General features: G+C 38.6%; 1 protein-coding gene across 1 annotated transcript in view; it reads right to left on the bottom strand.

Annotated features, from left to right (window-relative positions):
- The window catches only part of LOC131157744 (uncharacterized), a 50,228-nt gene that overhangs the window by 18,533 nt on the left and 11,687 nt on the right, over window positions 1-20,008 (bottom strand). Inside the window, exons 2-3 of the mRNA XM_058112094.1 lie at window positions 2,327-2,402; window positions 2,169-2,254 (exon numbers count right to left, since the gene is read on the bottom strand). Coding sequence (XP_057968077.1) covers window positions 2,169-2,254; window positions 2,327-2,402 — 162 coding nt within the window. The remainder of the gene's footprint in view (window positions 1-2,168; window positions 2,255-2,326; window positions 2,403-20,008) is intronic.

Genomic DNA, 20,008 nt, shown 5'->3' with positions numbered 1-20,008 from the left:
GCATAGCTGGTCCTATAGATGTCCTATAAAACTTCCCTTTTAATTTTAAGGGTGTCCTACGATCACAAAGCACACTTGAAGCACTTCTCCATTTTACCCAACCTGCTTTAATTCTATGCATTACATCATCTTCAATTTCTCCTTTAGAGTATAAAAAGTATAAAACACAATCAAAACAACAAAAGCTGCAAATTTCATTGTAGATCTGAGAAGCACAATCCTTTAAAACAACCAGCTGCAAAAGATCAAAGTGAAGCCAAATAATGAGTCATGTCCCAGAGCAACGAACATGTACGATTTTCCCCCAAAAACATGTGCATTCGATTCCAACTAAATACCCCACAAAACTGCAAGTAACTCGCCTCTCCATAAGGCTGAACTTATAACTGGCCAAAAAGCTATCCTTTCCAAATCCACTTAAAAAGTTCTTTAAAAAATGGTTCAAAAAAGTACTTTTGCAATAAGTACTCAATTTTGTGCAAGCCAAACACCACTTTTTCGTAAAAGTACTTATTTTAGTGATAAGAGCTATGATCATTTTTAAGTGCTCCCAAATGGCGATGCTAAAAATAAACAAAAATAAAATAAAATAAAATAAAATAAAGAGGGATACTACAAATACAAACCTGAATAAGTATGATACTCCTGCCTAAGGTAAATAAAGCACCTTTCCACCCATTCAGGTGCTTAGACACCTTCTCCACCGCTGGATCCCAAAATCTCACTAGCCTTGGGATACCACCCAAAGGAACCCCTGAAAGGCAAATCTAAAATGCTACACCCACTAAAGAAGCAAACTCTAAAAACCTATTACAGTTATGATTAATGCCTGCAATACCACTCTTCCCCAAATTTATTTTGATCCAAAATTTCTCAAAAAAGTCGCAAAATAGTAAGCACATTACCAAAGGAAAAAAAATAGTATCATATGGAAACTGAAGATAGGACACCATGACACCGTCACCATCCCTCACTGCCCATCCCGATCCCTGTCACAAATTTTCCAAAGGCGTACCCACCAATCAACTTAAGCCATCTATAAAAGTACAAACAAAAAAAGGAGAGTGGATCTAGCCCAACACCCCATGAAACCATGCATTAGTGATTAGACAAGCATTTTATCAATTCGAACAAAGTACCAATTTTTCATTACTAAAAGTCAATCATTAGAAGTAGAAGGGCTTGTCATGTCCTTTTGTATCTCATCCTCGTTAAAAAAACCACTTTAACTAAAATCTTAAGCTATTAGGTGGTGCACTACCAATTTATATCAAGCTATTCAATACTCCACCTCTTGGGTGATCCCATCTTGCACATGAAGAGGCAAAGAGACAAACTTGAACACGTGTACAAACACAATAACTGCGCAAGAACACCTATAATGGAGGTAAACACAGATAACAAGACTTGAACCCAGGATCTCCTCGAACCATAACTCCTATGCCATGTCAAGCAAACAGTTTACCTAAAATCTTATGTTGCAGAGTGGTGGGCAAACTGATCAATAATGTGTATCAAGCTATTCAACAATCCAAACTCATTATAGAGCATTGAAAATTAATAGAGGAAAAGCTAAATCAAATCATATCTTTTTATGAGCAGAGATGATTCTAGGTTTCAATATTTAATTTACGAGAAAACTTAAACATATCTTGAATCCCGTTTTTCAGAAACTTCAATTCTATTCTTGCTAAGACAATCTATAATAAGATTATTTGTTTCCTGGGGCCTAGGGAAACACCCCCAACAAATCAATCCTGGAAGGTCTCAGGTTCAAAGCTTGGGTTGGGATATGAAGTGACTTGGGAAATTGGAAGGCTACTCAACTTACGTAGGCTACTCTAATCAGACCTTTCAGTGGACCCAAAGAAAAAATTATTGGGAGTGGGTTGGGGGGGGGGGGGGGGATGGAGTGGTGAGCAGCATATAGTAATATTAATGAAAACGCCTTGAAATACACTTTTGGGAGGTCCCCCCCCCCCCAAAAAAAAAAATCCTCCCAAATCCGGTGCTGCCTAGAAATACTTGACTAAAAATATATTATTGATTCCAATTTTTTTTTTATGTTGATATAGATAGGAAAAAATTAATCAAACAAATGAAATTTTCATGAAGTAATTGTCCAAAATGTGTAGTTATGACATCCAGAACAGAAGCTAGAAAAAAACCTGAGACAAAACAACTCGATAGCTGTAAGATTGTGTAGGGGCGCCATGAAGAAATACAACAGTTCCTCTCGGGCAATCAGGTGATCCTGCAAGGTTAACATTTAATTGTCAATCAATTATACAAAAAGAAAAGAACTCAAGACAGCAAAGCAAAGCACCTGTTTCTCTCACAAACCACCTGAACTTCCCAGATTTGATGTAAGACCCGTAATCCTTGCCTTTGTCTTCTATCCTCTAGTATTGAAAGCATGCATGTTACAATAGTAGGACCATTTTTTGCTTATAATAGAATCTTAAATACACAAATACATGCATCCATACTGAAATAAGTATAAATAATATAATAATCCAAAGATTAGAAATAAAGCTAAGTATTAGAAGAGAATATGTTATTTTATTAGGTGGTGTTAGTTGGGACATTTTTGTCCTTAAGACTTTATTATTATTAATATATAAGAGGGCAGACCTGGAGCTGTAGATAGACTCCAGGACACTGCTGCCCAGTTTTTCCTTGTTTTCTCTTCTTTCCCTCCTCTCTTCTGCTCTCCTCCTCTTCTCTCCTCCATCTCTAAATTTTACAACATGGTATCAGAGCATTGATCTCCTTCAAATATGATTTATATGAACTGATATTGATACTCCCATTTTCTTTTTTTACCTTATTATCCCCTAATCAATCCTCAAATCTGATTTTCTAGTTGGTTTGAGAATCATTTAAGAACACCCTTCATCTTGGTCAGGTTGTACAGAATCCTTGGTAGGAAGTTGTGTGTTTTCATGTTGATTTGCTGATGTGAAGTTTGTTATACTCTGTTTCAAGTCTTTTGTTGTCAATGTTCCTCTGTTCCACAGGCTGCTATTAGTTGTACTTTGTTTTTGGTTTTGTAATGATGCTGTTTTGGTGCTGTGTGTTCATGATTAATTCTTGCAATCTTGAACTGATTGCTGGTTGGTTTTGATTGGTATTCAAAGACGTATTTCCTGTTCTTCCTTGCATTTATCCCCAGTTGCTGCCACCCATAATGCCTGTAGCTGCTGCAAGGTTGCTTATTTAATAACTGCAGTACCTTGCTGTGGTGTTCCCTGTTTTTTGTGGTTAAGAAATTCCTCCTAGGGTATTAAAAAAGCTCAGTTCTGTACTCGTAGATGCCTCCTGAAGTTCTCAATTTTGGAAGGTCTGACGTATTGTAAGTTCTGGTTTTTTGAAGTCCTAAAAGTGCTGTTTTATGCTAGTGAGAGCTGCCCGACTTCTTCTCAATCCCCTTCCTGTGATAATTCAGCCATGGATACTGCCTCTAACCATAGTAAGGGGAGTTTTGGAGGACAAGGACGAGGTTCAAATTTTGGTTGTTGCAGTGGTCGTGTGTTAGGATGAGGAGCTCTCGTAGCAGTTCTTGTGTTTGCAGACATCGTTACAAGGAAAATCATACAGTTGATCGTTGTTGGTACCTCCTCGGGAAACCAGCTTGGGCCAATAAGTCTCTTGGGAAGGCAGATTCTACAATTGACACTCTAGCCACTCTACTAGGAAGTTGAGTACATCACCCACCATGTCTAGAGAGGAGTTTAACAATCTTTTTTGCATGGTTCAACAACTCCAAACTTAGTCTTTTACATCTAGTGCTATTGTGGCCCATTTAGGTACAACCGGACTTCTTGCCACCTTACCTTAGGTTATAGATTCAACTACCTCCTCCAATATAATAGGTACTCTTGATTAGTTTGAATCCTTAAACCCCACTATTTTTACATCTGTGGTTACACTTGTTGATGGTTCGGTGCACCAGTTTCTGATTTTGCTAACAATCTTTCAATTCACTCAATTCCTCTTTCGTCTCTGTTACATGTGCCTAAATTTCCCTTGAAAATGCTATCAATTAGTCGATTAACTAAGGTCTCATAACTGTTCTATGACCTTTGCTTCTATTCCGGAGTCAATTTCGCCAAATTATTGGGTCAATTCATGTTTAATTGGGCAATTAAGGAATAACTAGAGGTTCAAGAGTATAATCAAAGCCCTTCCACCCTTTGTTGTTTTTCTATGTAAATTGTCAATCCAAGATACTTCGAAGCTTCAATTTTAGATCTTGGGGCCTTCATCTATTGGAATAAAGGGTTATCCTTAATCAACTTAATAAGAGAGTTTGCATCAAAACACCCTAATGGGATAAGGAAGGGGTTTCCTTGTTGCATAAGGGCACTTTTTTTGGAAATAGGGTGCTAGGGCAACATGCTATCTATAGAAAGGAAGCTATGCCCTCAATACAAGACACACACACACGTTCAAAGAGGAGGAAGTTTATGTTCAATTGAGGGAGAGAGAGAGAGAGGAGATTGTACTCAAACCTTGACAACCAATATTCTTTTTACAAGGGGCCTCACTTGTAAGATCTCCATTGAAGAGCTCTTGTGGGAGAAGGGAGTTGGAGATTCAAGTTCTTCAGACCTCAATCTTCAAGATTTCAAAGAACAAAAAGGTACGCTTCTTATTAGCCTAAACTTTTAAAAGCATGCTTACACGATGATTTTTTTTATGGATTATATGTTGGTAGGAAAAGTTAGAAATTTTCTATGGTTGGTTGCATTGCTATTACTTCAAGATTGCAGCTTTGGTATAAACTTGGGTTGTAGGAGTTATCATCTTGATATTAGGGTCTAACGTTTGGATTTTTATTTCATTATATTCATGCAAAGTTGGAATTTGACCCCACCATGTTTCAAAACATTGTTTTTTCTTGCTTGGGTTGTGCATGTGTTAAGTAGCCACGAATTTGGTGTTCTTGGGTGGCTACAACAGTAGCCAGAGAGCTAGGTTTGGAAAGTATTGTGAGGTGGCATTTTTGGTGACTTGATGTAAAAAGCAGCTTTTTCAAGAGTTTCCATGTGCATAGGGCTTGGGAAAGGCTTTGGACCTAGTTTAGGGTGAAAAATGAGATCTAGGGAATTGACATACACCCTAGAACATAAAGAAAATAGTGTCATCGCCATTATTTTCGGCAACTGCAAGCTTGGACAAAAGAAAGCGTTTGAAGGTGGTTTAGGCTCTTATTTTTCGTCCCAAAAGAACTAGAAGGAAAGAGGAGGTCAAAATATGCGGGAAATGGGTGGTTTCTAGCACCAAAGAGGGCAAAATTAGGCTGGAGAAGGAGTGGACGCCATTAGGGTTCCGGTAAGATGACCAAAGACGCAAGCTTTCTTCCACATGAGCACACATTCCATGCGCGTGATCACTGAAACTGGTTCATTGAACTAGTCAGCTAGTCCATGTAGACCAATCAATCGAATTTTCTTTTCTTTTTTATTTTCATTTTTATTTTTTCTTATTCTATTTTATTTTCAAAAAATCATTTTTAAATAGATGTCAATTTTTCCAAGCTTGTCCACCAAAGCTTCATAAGTCTTCTTGTTTAACCCTTTAGTAAATAGATCTGCCACTTGTTGAGCTGAAGGAATATATGGCATACACACTTCTCCAGACTCAATTTTCTCTCTAATTAAGTGTCTATCAATCTCAATATGTTTAGTTCTTTCATGTAGTACCGGATTGTGAGCTAATGAGATTGCTAACTTGTTGTCACAGTAGAGCTTCATGGTTCCATTGATGTTCATTCATAGGTCCTTCAGGATGTTTAATCCATAGTATCTCATCTAATCCTTTAGCTAGGGCTCAGAATTTTACTTCTGTACTTGATCTAGCAACAACATTTTGCTTCTTACTCTTCCATGTAACTAAGTTTCCCGCCATATACACACAGTATCCTGTAGTGGATCTTCTATCATCCAGACATCCTGCCCAATCTGAGTCGGTTAGACTTCTACATTCAATGTATCATGTTTTTTGAATAGGATACCCTTCCTGGGCATGACTTCAAATACCTAGGGATTCGATTCACAGCTTCCATATGTTCGTTACTAAGCCACAGCATGAACCTGCTCACATAACTTATAGCAAAAGCAATATCAAGTCTAGTATGTGATAGTTAAATTAATCTACCAACTAATTGCTAATATCTTCCCTTATCAATTGCTTCACCCCCTTCACTCACTCTTAGCTTGGCATATGCTTCAATTGGTGTTCCTACTAGTCTACTTCCTTCCATCCCAACCTCTTTTAATAGATCAAGAACATATTTCCTTTGAGTGATAAAAATACCCCATTTAGATATGACAACTTCTATTCCCAGAAAATACTTTAGATTTCAGAGGTCCTTGATCTCAAATTCTCGAGCCACCCTCAATTTCAGATTCTCCATTTCTTCTTTATCATTCCTTGTAACAATAATATCATCTACATACACAATAAGGACAGCAATCATGTTATCTGTAAAGTGTTTGATGAATAAAGTATGATCACCTTGACTCTGCCTATAACCCATTCCTCTCATGAGCCTCATAAATCTCGCAAACCATGTCCTAGGTGACTGCTTTAGTCCATAGAAGGATTTCAGAAGGTGACGCACTTTCCCTTTTACATCTTCTCCTGTTAGCCCTAGTGGAATTTCCATGTAGACTTCTTCCTCAAGTTCACTATGAAGAAATGCATTCTTAACATCATATTGTCTCAGTTCCCATCTAGATTTGCTGCTAGAGACAGTAGGATTCTAACTACATTAATATTAGCCATTGTAGAAAAAGTTTCAAAGTAATCAACACTTGGAGTTTCGGTATATCCTTTAGCTACTAGCGTGCTTTGAACCTTTCAACACTTCCACCTGGTTTATACTTTACTGCAAATACCCATCTACAACCAACTGCCCTTTTTCCTCTTAGTAGTGTGCACAACTTCCACGTCTGATTCTTTTCTAATGCTCCCAACTCTTCAAATATTGCTTTCCGCCAATTGTCTTGTTGAAGTGCCTCCTTGACACTCTTTGGAATGTAAATACTTGTTAGGCTGGTAGTGAAAGCTTTAAACACTGGTCCAAGTCTATGATAGGATACATAATTCGACAATGGATGTTTAGTGCATGTTCGAACCCTCTTCCTAATAGCAATAGGCATATCGAGTTCACCGTGTAAATCAAAAGTTGAGTTTGTACCTTCAAAGATACTTTCCTATATTGCATCTAAGGGATCTTGTGAGGAATGAATGGGTTCAGTTGTGCCTCATTCCTTGTCTAGCATCGGTAGTGTCTTTCTCCTTCTTTGGTATGTCAAAAACTTTGTTGTTTTGGCAATTTTGAAGAGTCAGTCTATTGCAGGCTGTTTGTGTCAATTTTGGTCTGAATGAATCAATTGTATATTCAATTGTGTATTCTTTACTTACTCGGGTCCCTATTTAACATGAACACAGAGAATAAAATGTGGAAAAATAGAAGAGGACACAACTTGCAGTTGAGATGTGTAGTTTAGCTTCGGTGGGGGGTCTCAATTTATAGCCTCTGGCTTGTGGCAAGATCTCATGGTAGGTGGTGGTAGCTCACCCACCATGGTAGGTGGCGGTGGTTCACCTACCATGGTAGGTGGCTGTCATTCACCAACCGTGACTGTCGTTCACACTGCTGGCCGTCATTTACCAACCGTGACCGTCGTTCACACTATAGGGATTTCTACATTATTTACATCTTAAACAAATTCTGCCAATATACAGCACATGTAGCTGTCAATTCTGCTAACATCCCCCCTCAAATTGATCCTAGACGATCAAGAAGCATCAATTTGGCAAGAAGAAACTGATGACGAGGACAAGAAAGAGCCTTGGTGAAAACATCAGCGGTGTGGTGTTCAGTGGAAATGTGTGGAAGAGTAATCTCCTAATGAGCAAAGGCTTCACGAATGGAATGACAATCCATCTCAATATGTTTGGTGCGTTCATGAAAAATGGGATTGGCAGCAATCTAAATAGCACTTGTATTATCAGCATGAAGAGGAGTAGGAGTAAGTTGCGGAACACAAAGTTCTCCTAACAAACCTCGAAGCCATAAGATTTTAGAATAGACAGATGACATAGCCCGATATTCAGACTTGGTGGATGACTTCGAGACACAAGCCTATTTCTTACTCTTCCGAGAAATGAGGGCATCGCCAAGGAACATACACCAACTCGTAACAGAATGACGAGTATCCGCACATCCAGCCCAGTCGGCATCGCTAAAACCCATCAACTGTAAAGAATTCCCTGAAGAGAAGAACAAGCCGCGACCAGATGTCCCTTTGAGATATCGAAGAAGATGACGGACAGCAGCCAAATGTGATTGGCACAGAGCCTACATAAACTGACTGACCTGCTAAATAGCAAACGAAATATCAGGTCGAGTAATGGTAAAATAATTTAAACTACCCACCAACTACCGCTACATCGAAGGATCAGATAAGGGATCACCATCTGCCTAATGCATCTTTAAATTGACCTCCATAGGTGTAAGAACCGAATTACAGTCTTGAAGGCCGGGTAATGAAAGAAGTTCTTGGGTTACTTATGCTGATGTAAGAGTGTACCATTCGGACAATGTTGAACCTCAAGTCCAAGAAGATACTGCAGTGGACCAAGATCTTTCATATGAAACAAAGATTTGAGGTGCTGTAAGAGCTGCTCAATTACCTGGGGATCAAATCCTGTAATCACAATATCATCGACATACACAAGAAGTATAACGATCCCAAGGGCAGTCTTGTGAAAGAAAAGAGAGGAGTCATACTGACTCTGAGTAAAAGTGAAATCCAGTAGAGTAGTACGAAACTTCTCCAACCATGCCTACAGTGCCTGCTTCAAACCATACAAAGTCCGCTTTAAGCGACAAACCTCAAAAAAAGAGGAAGGAAACAAGCCAGGAGGAGGAGACATAAATATTTCTTCCTTTAGATAACCATGTAAAAATGCATTCTTCACATCCACCTAGCGAAGTGACCATACTTTCGAAACAATAATGGCCATAACAGTGCGGACAATAGTCATTTTGGCCATGGGAGCAAATGTTTCCTCATAATCAAGCCCATACTCTTGCCTATTCCCGAGTGCCACCAGACGAGCTTTATGTCTTTTGATAGAACCATCAGCATGTAGCTTAATAGTGTAGACTCATTTGCACCCAATAGGCTTAACTTCAGCAGGACAAGGGACAATGTCCCAAGTGTGATTGTCCTGAAGAGTCTGAAGTTTGTCCTGCATAGCTTGCCGCCAACACTCATGAGTAGAAGCCTAAGAATAAAACTTAGGCACAAAGGTAGTATTAAGAGTGGCCTGAAGAGTTGAAGAAGAAAAACCATACCAATCTGGAGGTCGGGAAACCCTAGTAGACCGGCGGGACGCATGCAAGACAGGATCAAGTAGCGATTCAGAAGAAGGAAGAGGTAGTGGGCGATGTCGCTGATACACAAAACCTGGCTTAAAATGAGAAGTAATACTACACACGTCATCAAAAGGAAGAAGCGAAATAGAGGAAGAAACATGATTAGCACGAGACGGAAAGAAATATTGATTTTTTTTAAAAAAAATCACATTGCGAGAAATACGAAGCTTGTTAGCATCTGCATCATAACACACAAACCCTTTATGAGAATTACTATAGCCAAGAAAAGCACATTGAACAAATTGAGCAACAAGCTTGTGACGTTCAATGGGAGGTAAGTGAACAAAACAAATGCAACCAAAAACATGCAGAGAATTATAATCAGGAGAAACACCAAACAAACGAGAATATAGAGAATCAAGATCCAAGGTAGGAGAAAGCAGATGATTAATCAAATATACAGCAGTCGATAAGGCTTCTACCCAAAATCTAGAAGGAACAGAAGATTCAATCATCAATGTATGAACAACATCAAAAAGGTGATGATTCTTACGCTCAGCAACGCCATTCTGTTAAGGGGTGGAAGGACACGAATGCTAAGAGAGAATACCCTTTTGTTGGAGAAAAGATCGAAGAGGATGAGACATGTATTCGCCTTCACAATCTGAGCATAAGATCTTAATACAAGTAGGAAATTGGGTTTCTACATAAGCAACAAAAGTTTGGAAGGTTAAGAACACATCAGCTTTAGAACGAAGAAAATAGACCCATGTAAAATGACTGTAATCATCAATAAATGTCACAAAATATCTATATTGAGCATGAGAAATAACAGGACTCATGCCCCAAACATCAAAATGAATAATTTCAAAACACGTTGAAGCATGACTACCCCGTAAAGGAAAAGGTAAAGATTTGCTCTTACCATGTTTACAAGAAGCACAATCAAAAGATATCGAAGAAGACGCACTTGTATTATTCAAATAAACATGTTTCATAAGATGTGTCAAAATTACAGAGTTTGGATGACCTAATTTCTTATGCAAAAATTGGCTATTATTATTAGCAATAGCATAGCAACCAAGAGAAATTGAACGAGGAATGGTAAATGATTGAAGAGGAACAAAACGTCCCACTTTAGGCCCCTTTGCTATCTCCTATCCCGACGCTTGATCTTGCACATGACAACCAGAATGATCAAAATGAACAAAACAATTTTCTTACACTAATTGTCCAACCCAAATGAGATTGCATAAATCAGGAGACACGAAAACATTAGTAAAGGAAGACCTCAGATTTCAAACAGCTGTAATAGGAAGAATACGGCGATCTGAATATGCTGCTTACCATCATACATATGAACATCATATAAAGCTGCCTGACTGCTAGTCATGTGATCGGAAGCCGCGGAGTCAATTAACCAAGGAGAAGTAAGAAGACTTTTCTTACCTTGGAGACCAAGAGTAGAGAGGACTAAAATGATCATCTCTTGAACTTGCTCGAGAGCAATGTTGGAAGACGGACCCAAAATAGCAGGCTATGTGGAAGATGTAGGCACAAAATTGGCTTGAACAGCAGTATGAAAAGCAGGAGCGGAATGATTCTGAGGACGTACATGATAATCCTTAATGATATGACCCTCCTTGCAATAATTGCAGAATTTCTTGCTGCAATGTTTTGCAATCTGCCCAATTTCCTTGCAATTATAACACTGTGGCGTAGACCTGGGTCGTCCTTTGCCTTGAGCGCGTAGGCCACATTAAAAGTCTTCTAACCACCAACATCTTGAGAAAGGCCAAGCTGTGAGGCGAGACGCTGTTCTTCATGTAAGAGTTCACCCAAGCAAACCTCTAAAGATGGGACAGGTGTGCGATTGATTAACCTAGCTCGTGCACCTTCAAACTCGGGTTGGAGCTTCATCAAGAATTGATCCCGCTGGCTCTCGGAGTGAACCACTTGTAATGCTGCCAAAGCTTCTTTGGGAACCTGAGAATGCACCAACCCAAAATAATCATTCCATAAATTAATAAAACTAGAATAAAATTTCTCAATGGAGAGATTCCTCTGGCGATAGTTTCTGATGTCCAACTCCAATTGAAACTTTCGAGCAGAATTATTTTGATACTAAATCTGCCGAAGATAATCCCACATCATCTTAGCAGTGGTCAACCCACAAAGATTGTTGACCATATGAGGTTCAACAGAGCTGAGTAGCCAAGAAGCAACTTTGGCATCCCTACTTTCCCATGAACTAAGTTCCTTGGAATCAGTTGGAGCCTTAGAAGACCCATCCAAATGACCCCGTAACTCCTTCCCTTTCACAAACATTCGGAACTGGAGTCCCAACTGGCATAGTTCTTGCCATTAAGGCGAACAATAGAATTTTATACTGACATAATTACCACCCAAAAAAAATTTGGACAGAACAGTGAAATCTCAACAATTACTAGAAAAAGAATTTAAACAGCCCAACAACACCAAAAAAATATTTGCGATAGCCACACACCCAAACAGAATAGCCACAAACTTATAGCCATAGGAACCAGGCTTGCAATATAGATCTGTCGACAGCCACCAAGAATTCGTCACAATCAAAAACAGAACCTCCAATCCAGAAAACCACTGCACTAGGACTTCACCAAAAAAAAAAAATCCCGACACCTTCAATAGAACTGCCGAACAGCAGTTTAGAACCCACCAGAAATTACCGATCTCCTAAAGAAACTGCTGCTACCCAGAACTCTCTGCTGCTACCAAAAAAATTACCGAGAAACCAAGAATTCAGCTTCAGCCAAGCTGAGAGAAAACTATGAAAATAATTTGGGGCTCTGATACCATGTAAATTTTGGTCTGAATGAATCAATTGTTTATTCTTTACATACTCGGGTCCCTATTCAACATGTACACAGAGAATAAAATATGGAAAAACAGAAGAGGACACAACTTGCAGTTGAGATGTGTAGTTTAGCTTCGGTGGGGGGTCTCAATTTATGGCCTCTAGCTTGTGGCATGGTTCACCCACCATGGCTGGTGGCGGTAATTCACCAACCGTGGCCGTCGTTCACACTGCTGGCCGTCATTCACCAACCGTGGCCGTCATTCAAAGTGTAAAGATTTCTACATTATTTACATCCTAAACAAATTCTGCCAACATACAGCACATGTAGCTGTCAATTACAGCACATGTAGCTGTCAATTCTGCTAACAGTCTGGGTTCAGGTTCTTTTCGCAAAGTTTCTGGTGGTAGGATGTCTCCAGGGACATGTTCAGGTTGCAGGAGATCAGGCCGCAGGTCAGGGTGGTCAGGCTGTTCAGGCCGCAGGTTAGGGTGTTTGGGCTGCAGGTGGTCAGGCTGTTCAGGCCGCAATTCAGGGTATTTTGTGATAGTTTCATATTCCTGCATGTCAATAGGCATAGCAATTGGCATAGAGACTTGATCTAGACCTTGATTAGGACTCTAGAACTGCTCAGGATTGACCCTATTCCCCCCCTGCCGAGCAGTAGAGAGGTAAAACAGGACCGACTCGTGGAATGTGACATCTCTACTAATAAACAACTTACGAGTCTATGGACAATAACACCCACACCCTTTGTGAAATATCGAGTACCCAAGGAAAATACACTTTGTTGCATGAGGTTCTAACTTAATAATATTGTTGGACACATTCTACACAAAGGCAACACACCCGAAAACACGGAGTGGGAGATCAGAATAGAATTTAACTGTGGGATAAATAGCTTTCATTTTGTCCAGTGGAGATTCAAAGTCTAAAACTCTAGGAGTTATCCTATTAATAAGAAAGGTAGCACTTAAGAGTGCATTACCCCAAAAATGCTAAGGAACATTATGGTTAAAGAGTAAGCTGTGAGTGACATCTAGAAGGTGCCGGTTTTTTCTTTCTGCCAGACCATTCTGAGGAGAGGTGTGTGCACACGACATATGGTGAATAATGCCTTTTTCGGTAAAGAATGTTTTGAAGTCATTATAATGTTTTGAATTCATGATTGACATATTCTCTACCTTGGTCACTATGAAGTATTCTGATTTTTGCGTCAAATAGATTTTGGATCATGTTGTAAAAAAATAAAAAAACAAAGAAAAAACCTCATATTTGTCACGCATCAGATACACCCACATATGTCTAATGTGCTCATCAGTTAATGTTACAAACCAACGATGACCAAAGACAGAAGATATGCAACAAGGCCCCCACGCATCTGAATAAATAATTGAAAAAAGGAGTAGTTGCTTTATTAGTACTTGAAGGATAAGACACTCTATGACGTTTAGCTTTCACAAGTAGAACAATGAAATTGGGATACATCAGAGGGCTTTATTAGGCTAGGAAACATTTTACTAAGAACAAGAAAAGATGGATGACCAAGTCTCATATGCCACAACCAAGCTTCAAGAGGATCACCAAGTCATTGCATTCCATGAAAACTCGTGGATTATATCTGTTGTTGGTGCCCGTTATGCATCTTCACCAGGTACAACCCATTTTCTTCCTCACCCAGACCACTCTTCTCCATTAAGGTCAGATCCTGAAGAAAACAACCAGATTCAGAAAAACACACTAAACAGTTAAGTTGCCTACATAACTTTCGAACAGAGATTAGGTTTGCTCATAGTCGAGGCATATGCAGAACATTAGGTAATGTCAGTTTCCCTCCAAGATGAACTGTTACTTTTCCTGCAACTACTGATGCAAAACCATCATCAATTTCAACTTTATGGTTACCAGGGCTAGGTTTACATGAGATAAAAATAGAGTTATTTCCTATCATACAGTCTGAAGCACCTGAATCAACAATCCACGTGTTACAGTTATTTGAAGTAGTAGAGAGAGTATAGGAAGTTTTACCACCCCCTGTGGAGTTAGCAACCTCGGCATGGATTTTTAGTAACTTTATTAGTTTTGCAAGCTGCTTGTTGGTAAAAGCTTACTCAATCTCCTCCTGTTGTTAAGAACCTTCAGCCATATGTGCTTTACTCATCTTTTTACCTTTATCTAGCTCCTGGTCTTCCGTGTATCTCCCAACAAGTGGCAATAGTATGCCTCCATTTATGGCATTGGTCACACCAAAGATTGTCCTTGTCGTCCCCTTTCTTCTTCTTATTTGGAGGTCTACGATCTTTGTTGATTGCCATAGCCACGGATTCTCCACTCCGATCCTTAGTCATGGCCTTTCTTCTGCTCTCCACTTCGTACCATCAAGAAAGCTTCACTAAGCAAAGGAAAAGGAGTTCTACTAATGACCATGGAGCATATATTATCAAATTCAGATTGTAAACCAGCCAAGAATTTATACTTCCTACCCTTCTCCATAAGGCGAGTAACTCTAATTGGCATATGAGTATTCTCAAGTTCTAAATTTTGATAATAATCCAATTCCATCCATAATCCCTTTAGAGTACTGAAATAGGAGTTAACATCAAAATCACCTCTTTTAGTGTCTTAGATCTGATTCTCCAACCCATACATTGAACCATCATTACCTCCACTTGAAAATTCCCCTTTCACAGCAGCCCATAGATTGCTTGCCTTCTCCATGAATAGGTAGTTACACCCAATGTTTGACTTTATAGTGTTGATCAACCAAGCCAACACCTATGAGTTCTCATCTTCCCATCTCTCTGTTGCAGCTTCATCTTCTTATGGATGCTTCTTAGAGCCATCTAGATATCCCAAATTGCTCTTCCCCCTGATGGTCATCTTGACTGATTGTGCCCAATTGACATAATTGGCGGAATTCAGCTTCTCAAACACCATCGGGAGGTTGGATTGTCATGCTGGCTATTGAATTGCATAGCTGACAGGAGATGTTTACTATCAACAGACATGGTGATTTGTGAGGTGGTGGTTGCAGGTGGATAGGGACATGCGGCAGCTAGGGTTTTGCTTGAGAAGGAGGTGGCGGCTGAATTTCTTTCTCAGCTTGAGAGGGTGGCAGCCGAACCTCGTGGCTGGACTTCTTTCTCGTCCTGATAAGGTGGCAGCTGAACCTCTTTCTCGGCCTGAGTCTGTGTGCTCGAGAAGCTGATGGTGGCTACGGTTTTCCTAGGGATGGAATGTGCAGCTAGGGTTTTTCCAGGACTGTGAGGCTAGGGTGTTAAGAATCTTAGGCTTTGATACCAAGTAGAAAAAACTAACGAATGACTTATTGCATAATGTTGTGTGTAATGTCATTACATACTGCTGCTTTTATACATAAAGTCAGGTGCCTATAAATAGAAAGAAATCAACTCACACTCTATACAATTAATTCTAGGAAATTATAGCTAATAAGGCAAGTCTAATTTAGGACACACTAATTGTGATTCTCAACACACTCTATATTTAGAGTTGCTGAGAATCGTAGCTTTCCATATGTGGCAAATATTCAACAATTCTACATAGGATGTTACCTTGTTTCTAGTAAACTTGGTTGTTATTAATTTCATGCATATATGATGGTGCGTTGCATGATTTGCTTTAATAAAGGTATGTATGTGTGCTCAATTATCATTCAACTTTCATTGAATATATTATGTCAAGAATGATATAAGTGTGCGGTGCATTCTTCTTTTTTTTTTTTTTTTTTTTTTTTTAAAAAAGAGCCGGTAGCCACCCACATAGCGGCCTTGTCCCAAATTTACTAATAACCCTCACTTATGGCGGAGGAATACCGTGGTTACAAACAAAGCCTCTAGGAGATTCCAAATAATCAATAAAACCCTCCCAAAAACTAACCACAAACCAAAACCAAAAAAAAAATAGAAAAAACCAAATCTAAACAAGCCCAACCACACGGCCCAAACTAAACCTACCTAAATCAAACAGCCAAGCAAACTACACAACCTAACACCTAATGCTAGGAAAGTTGAGACTATCAAGTCTCAATATGCCTCTTATCTTCCTTGGAAGCCCATCTCCTTCCTCAAAACTACATATCATACCTTCTTCACCTTGACAAGCAAGATAATCTGCCACTTGATTAGCCTCTCTATAAATGTGTCGAATATAGAACTAAATACGTTGAAGCGCCGACACAATTTCCTCCCAAAAATCACATAAATACCACATCGTGCATTTATCATTATTGATCCAATCAACAATCAGTTTAGAGTCACATTCAATAACAATATTATAAAAACCCATATCTGTACATAAGAACACCCCTATGTGCAAAGCACAAAGCTCAGCTTCATTATTCGTACCTTGTCCAAAATAAGAAGAAAAGGCACTTTTAAGTTTGCCAGAGGAATCCCAAATGGTGCCTCCACCCCCATATGAACCCGGATTACCTCTACAGCTTCCATCAACATTCAACTTCACAAAATCCGTTAATGGTTTCTCTCAAACAACGGTACGCTGTCTTCTAAGTTTATGAGGCATTATTCAAGGCATATCAAATAAATCAAACCCCCCGGACCCTGATTGCAAAATAAAGTGCTCTATCAAAATGCGCCTAATCCAAAAACAAAGGGATCTCCAAACCCCCTCCTTAGACTCCACCGTATTTTCCATCCTAGCTTTGCACCGAAATTGTCAAAGACGCCAAGTGATTATAGAGGGAATTAACACAATAATAATGCCACGTTGAGAAGATTTTTTTTGCTAAAGAAAACCAATGAAAGACACGCCCCCACCAGGTTCCCGCAATGAATTTCGGCAAGCCCAAAATACAAGCAGCTCTATCCCAAACAAACAAAGCCACCTCCCCTGAACTCAACACATGATCAAGCGTTTCAATCTTCTTGTTTATACAACGGTCACATCTTGATGCAAGATAAATACCACAATGCTAGACGCACATATCCACCGGCATGCAATTGAATCGTGCCTTCACATACACACTAAGATTATTTTGGAGAGAAAATTATGCCATATCCACTCCATACCTGGGTAATTGTCTTGCTTTAATCTGATAATTTCCCAAGCACTAGATGACGAAAAACTTCCATCCAAAGTTGGCTTCCATATTAGAACATCTAGACCCTATTTCTTAATAGGCAACGAGAGCAAAATATCACCCAATAGATCAAGACCAATAAGATCTTGCATTCGCTCATAATTCCACCCATTATCATCCCTACAATCCCTCACCTGGATAAGAGGGCAGGAGATGTCCTACACCCTTGAACAAAGAGGTCCGGAATTCAGCCAACGATCGAACCAAAAGGAGACCCGTCCATCACGAACTCTCCAAATGGTGTTCTCACAAACAACCGGAAAAACCTGCATTAAGGATTGCCAAACCTCAAACCAAGGTCTTAAATTTCGATTTCGACTCAAATTTCGAAACACCAAAAGTACGGAGATTTCGACGGAAATTTTGATTTTGATGTCAATTTCGATTTCGATTTCGATTTCGATTTGAAAAAATAATGAAAACTAGTAGTAAAGCATGGAATTCTTTGTGAAACTTTAGAAATGGTTAACAAACATAAAAATATAAGTTTTAAGACTAATATATTACAAATTAAATACATCTATGTTTTGTATGAGGTGGAAAAGTTGTAAAATAGTATGTGTATCAAATATGTTTGTCAGATAATGTACATTAAACATATTCAGTTAATGCAAATGAAATTCATAAATCATTTAAATATTATTTATTATACAAATATTGATAATTTAGACATGAATGGTTAAATAAAATATTACTATAAGTTTATTTTTTCATATAATTTCAAAAGCACTTGTGATAACCTTTTGTTTCAATAAAATAAATTAAAAGAGAAATTTCACTTCACTCTCGAGGTTTTGATTAATTTCGACCAATTTCGCTAAAATTTCGAGGTTTCGATAAATTTCGGATGATTCGTTGAGATTTCGACGAAAATTATGCGAGACGGAAATCGATTGCCATTTCAATTTCGAAGGTGACGAAAATCAGAAATTTCGACAGTTTTGTGGAAATTTAAGACCATGCCTCGAACAACCTAACTAATTGCTAGCAAGAGTAAGATGACCTTTTTTAACATATTTAGCCTTAAAAAATCTTGTCCATAAATTATCCATTTTCAACAAACGCCAAACAAACTTCATATGAAGAGATCTCTACACCTCCACAAAATCTTTAATTCCCAAACCTCCTTCCAACTAGGGAACGCATAGTTTCTTCCAAGCACTCCATTTACGCTTTAACTTTCCATTTTCCTCTCCCCAAAAATATGAGGATAAAATAAAATTTACCTTTTTCAAGGTAGAATGAGGTATGTCAAGCACAGCTAGCAAGTGAGATGGCATAGATGACAGAACATGTTTCAACAAAATTAACCAATTACCTTGCGACAAAAGCTTAATCTTCCAACCCGCCACCTTTGATTGAATTTTATTTACCAAAGGTTCCAAAACTCTTGCTTTAAGCCGACCAAACACAAGCAAAACGCCCAAGTATGTTGTAGGAAAGGATCCTTCAAGAAAACCCGAGGTCCTCATAATCTCACAACGCCTTGATATATTAAGGAGCTTAGAAAAAAACACAGCAGATTTCTCCTTACTAATATGTTGGCTAGACCATTTTTCATACACCTCAAGAGTTTTCAACAAATTCCGAAATGACCTTACATTGGAAGTTCAAAATTAGTGATAAGTTGCATCTTTGAAAAGTATTAAAACCAATTGTGGCATAATGAGATTCAAAATTTAAGTGGTTAGTGAATCAAATGAAATAAAAAACTTTAATCAAAACAATCTGACAATGGAACCCTGAAATGGCATGATGATGTTCTTCATGGGATTCTTGTGGTCAAGGAAGCCTTATGACTCTAATTGGGTAGGAATGGTTGTAGAGTGGAACAATATTAAAAGAAAAGTAACCTAATTTATTAAATTGAAGAGTCAAAGACCGTGTTTGTAACGCCCCAACCCAGGTCTTCTAGGGAGCATTGCGTCTCCTCCTCCACCTAGACCAAACAACAGGGGGCGGGCCTTATCGGACTAATGACTGGCCCCACAAACCAACATGTGTCCTTTTCAGTGTGTTTTATTCTCACTCACACACTTCCTAAGAGAACTTCCCAGAATGTCACTCATCCCAAGATTACTTCAAACCAAGCACGCTAAACCGTGGAGTTTTTTATGAGAAGGCTCTCAAAAAAAAAAGGTACACCTTGTTGATATGGGTAGTAACATCAATCTCTTTTAAACCTTTCTTCCATGGGGTATCATAGTAGTTAGAGGCGCGAGGCGAGCCGAGGCGCAAATGGTCTTTGAAGCCAAGGCGCGAGGCAAAGGCACGCGCCTCATGAAGGTGAGGCGCACAATTATTAAAATGGTGTAAAATGTCTATTTGGGGTAATTGATATATAAACATATGAATATCTAGTAATATTAGAATTTAAAATGCCAAAACATTCAATTACAAAATTGAAAATTTAATAAAATTGCCACTACGAAGCCCAAAAGCATCAACAATTCAACTTAGTTCAACATCAAAAGAAAAGAGTACAAATCAAAAAATAGTAGCTAAATTTCAATAAAAAGAATAAATATTATGTATTAGTTATAATTTATAAACTCACATTAATTAAACTAAATATTACAAATTAAAAAATAGTAGCTAAATTTCAGTAAAAAGAATAAATATTATGTATTAGTTATAATTTATAAACTTGCTTTA

This window comes from Malania oleifera, chromosome 6 (assembly GCF_029873635.1).
Source record: "Malania oleifera isolate guangnan ecotype guangnan chromosome 6, ASM2987363v1, whole genome shotgun sequence".
Classification (NCBI taxonomy): domain Eukaryota; kingdom Viridiplantae; phylum Streptophyta; class Magnoliopsida; order Santalales; family Ximeniaceae; genus Malania; species Malania oleifera.
Note: the sequence above shows the minus strand (reverse complement) of the source record. Positions and strands in the feature narration are given on the sequence as shown.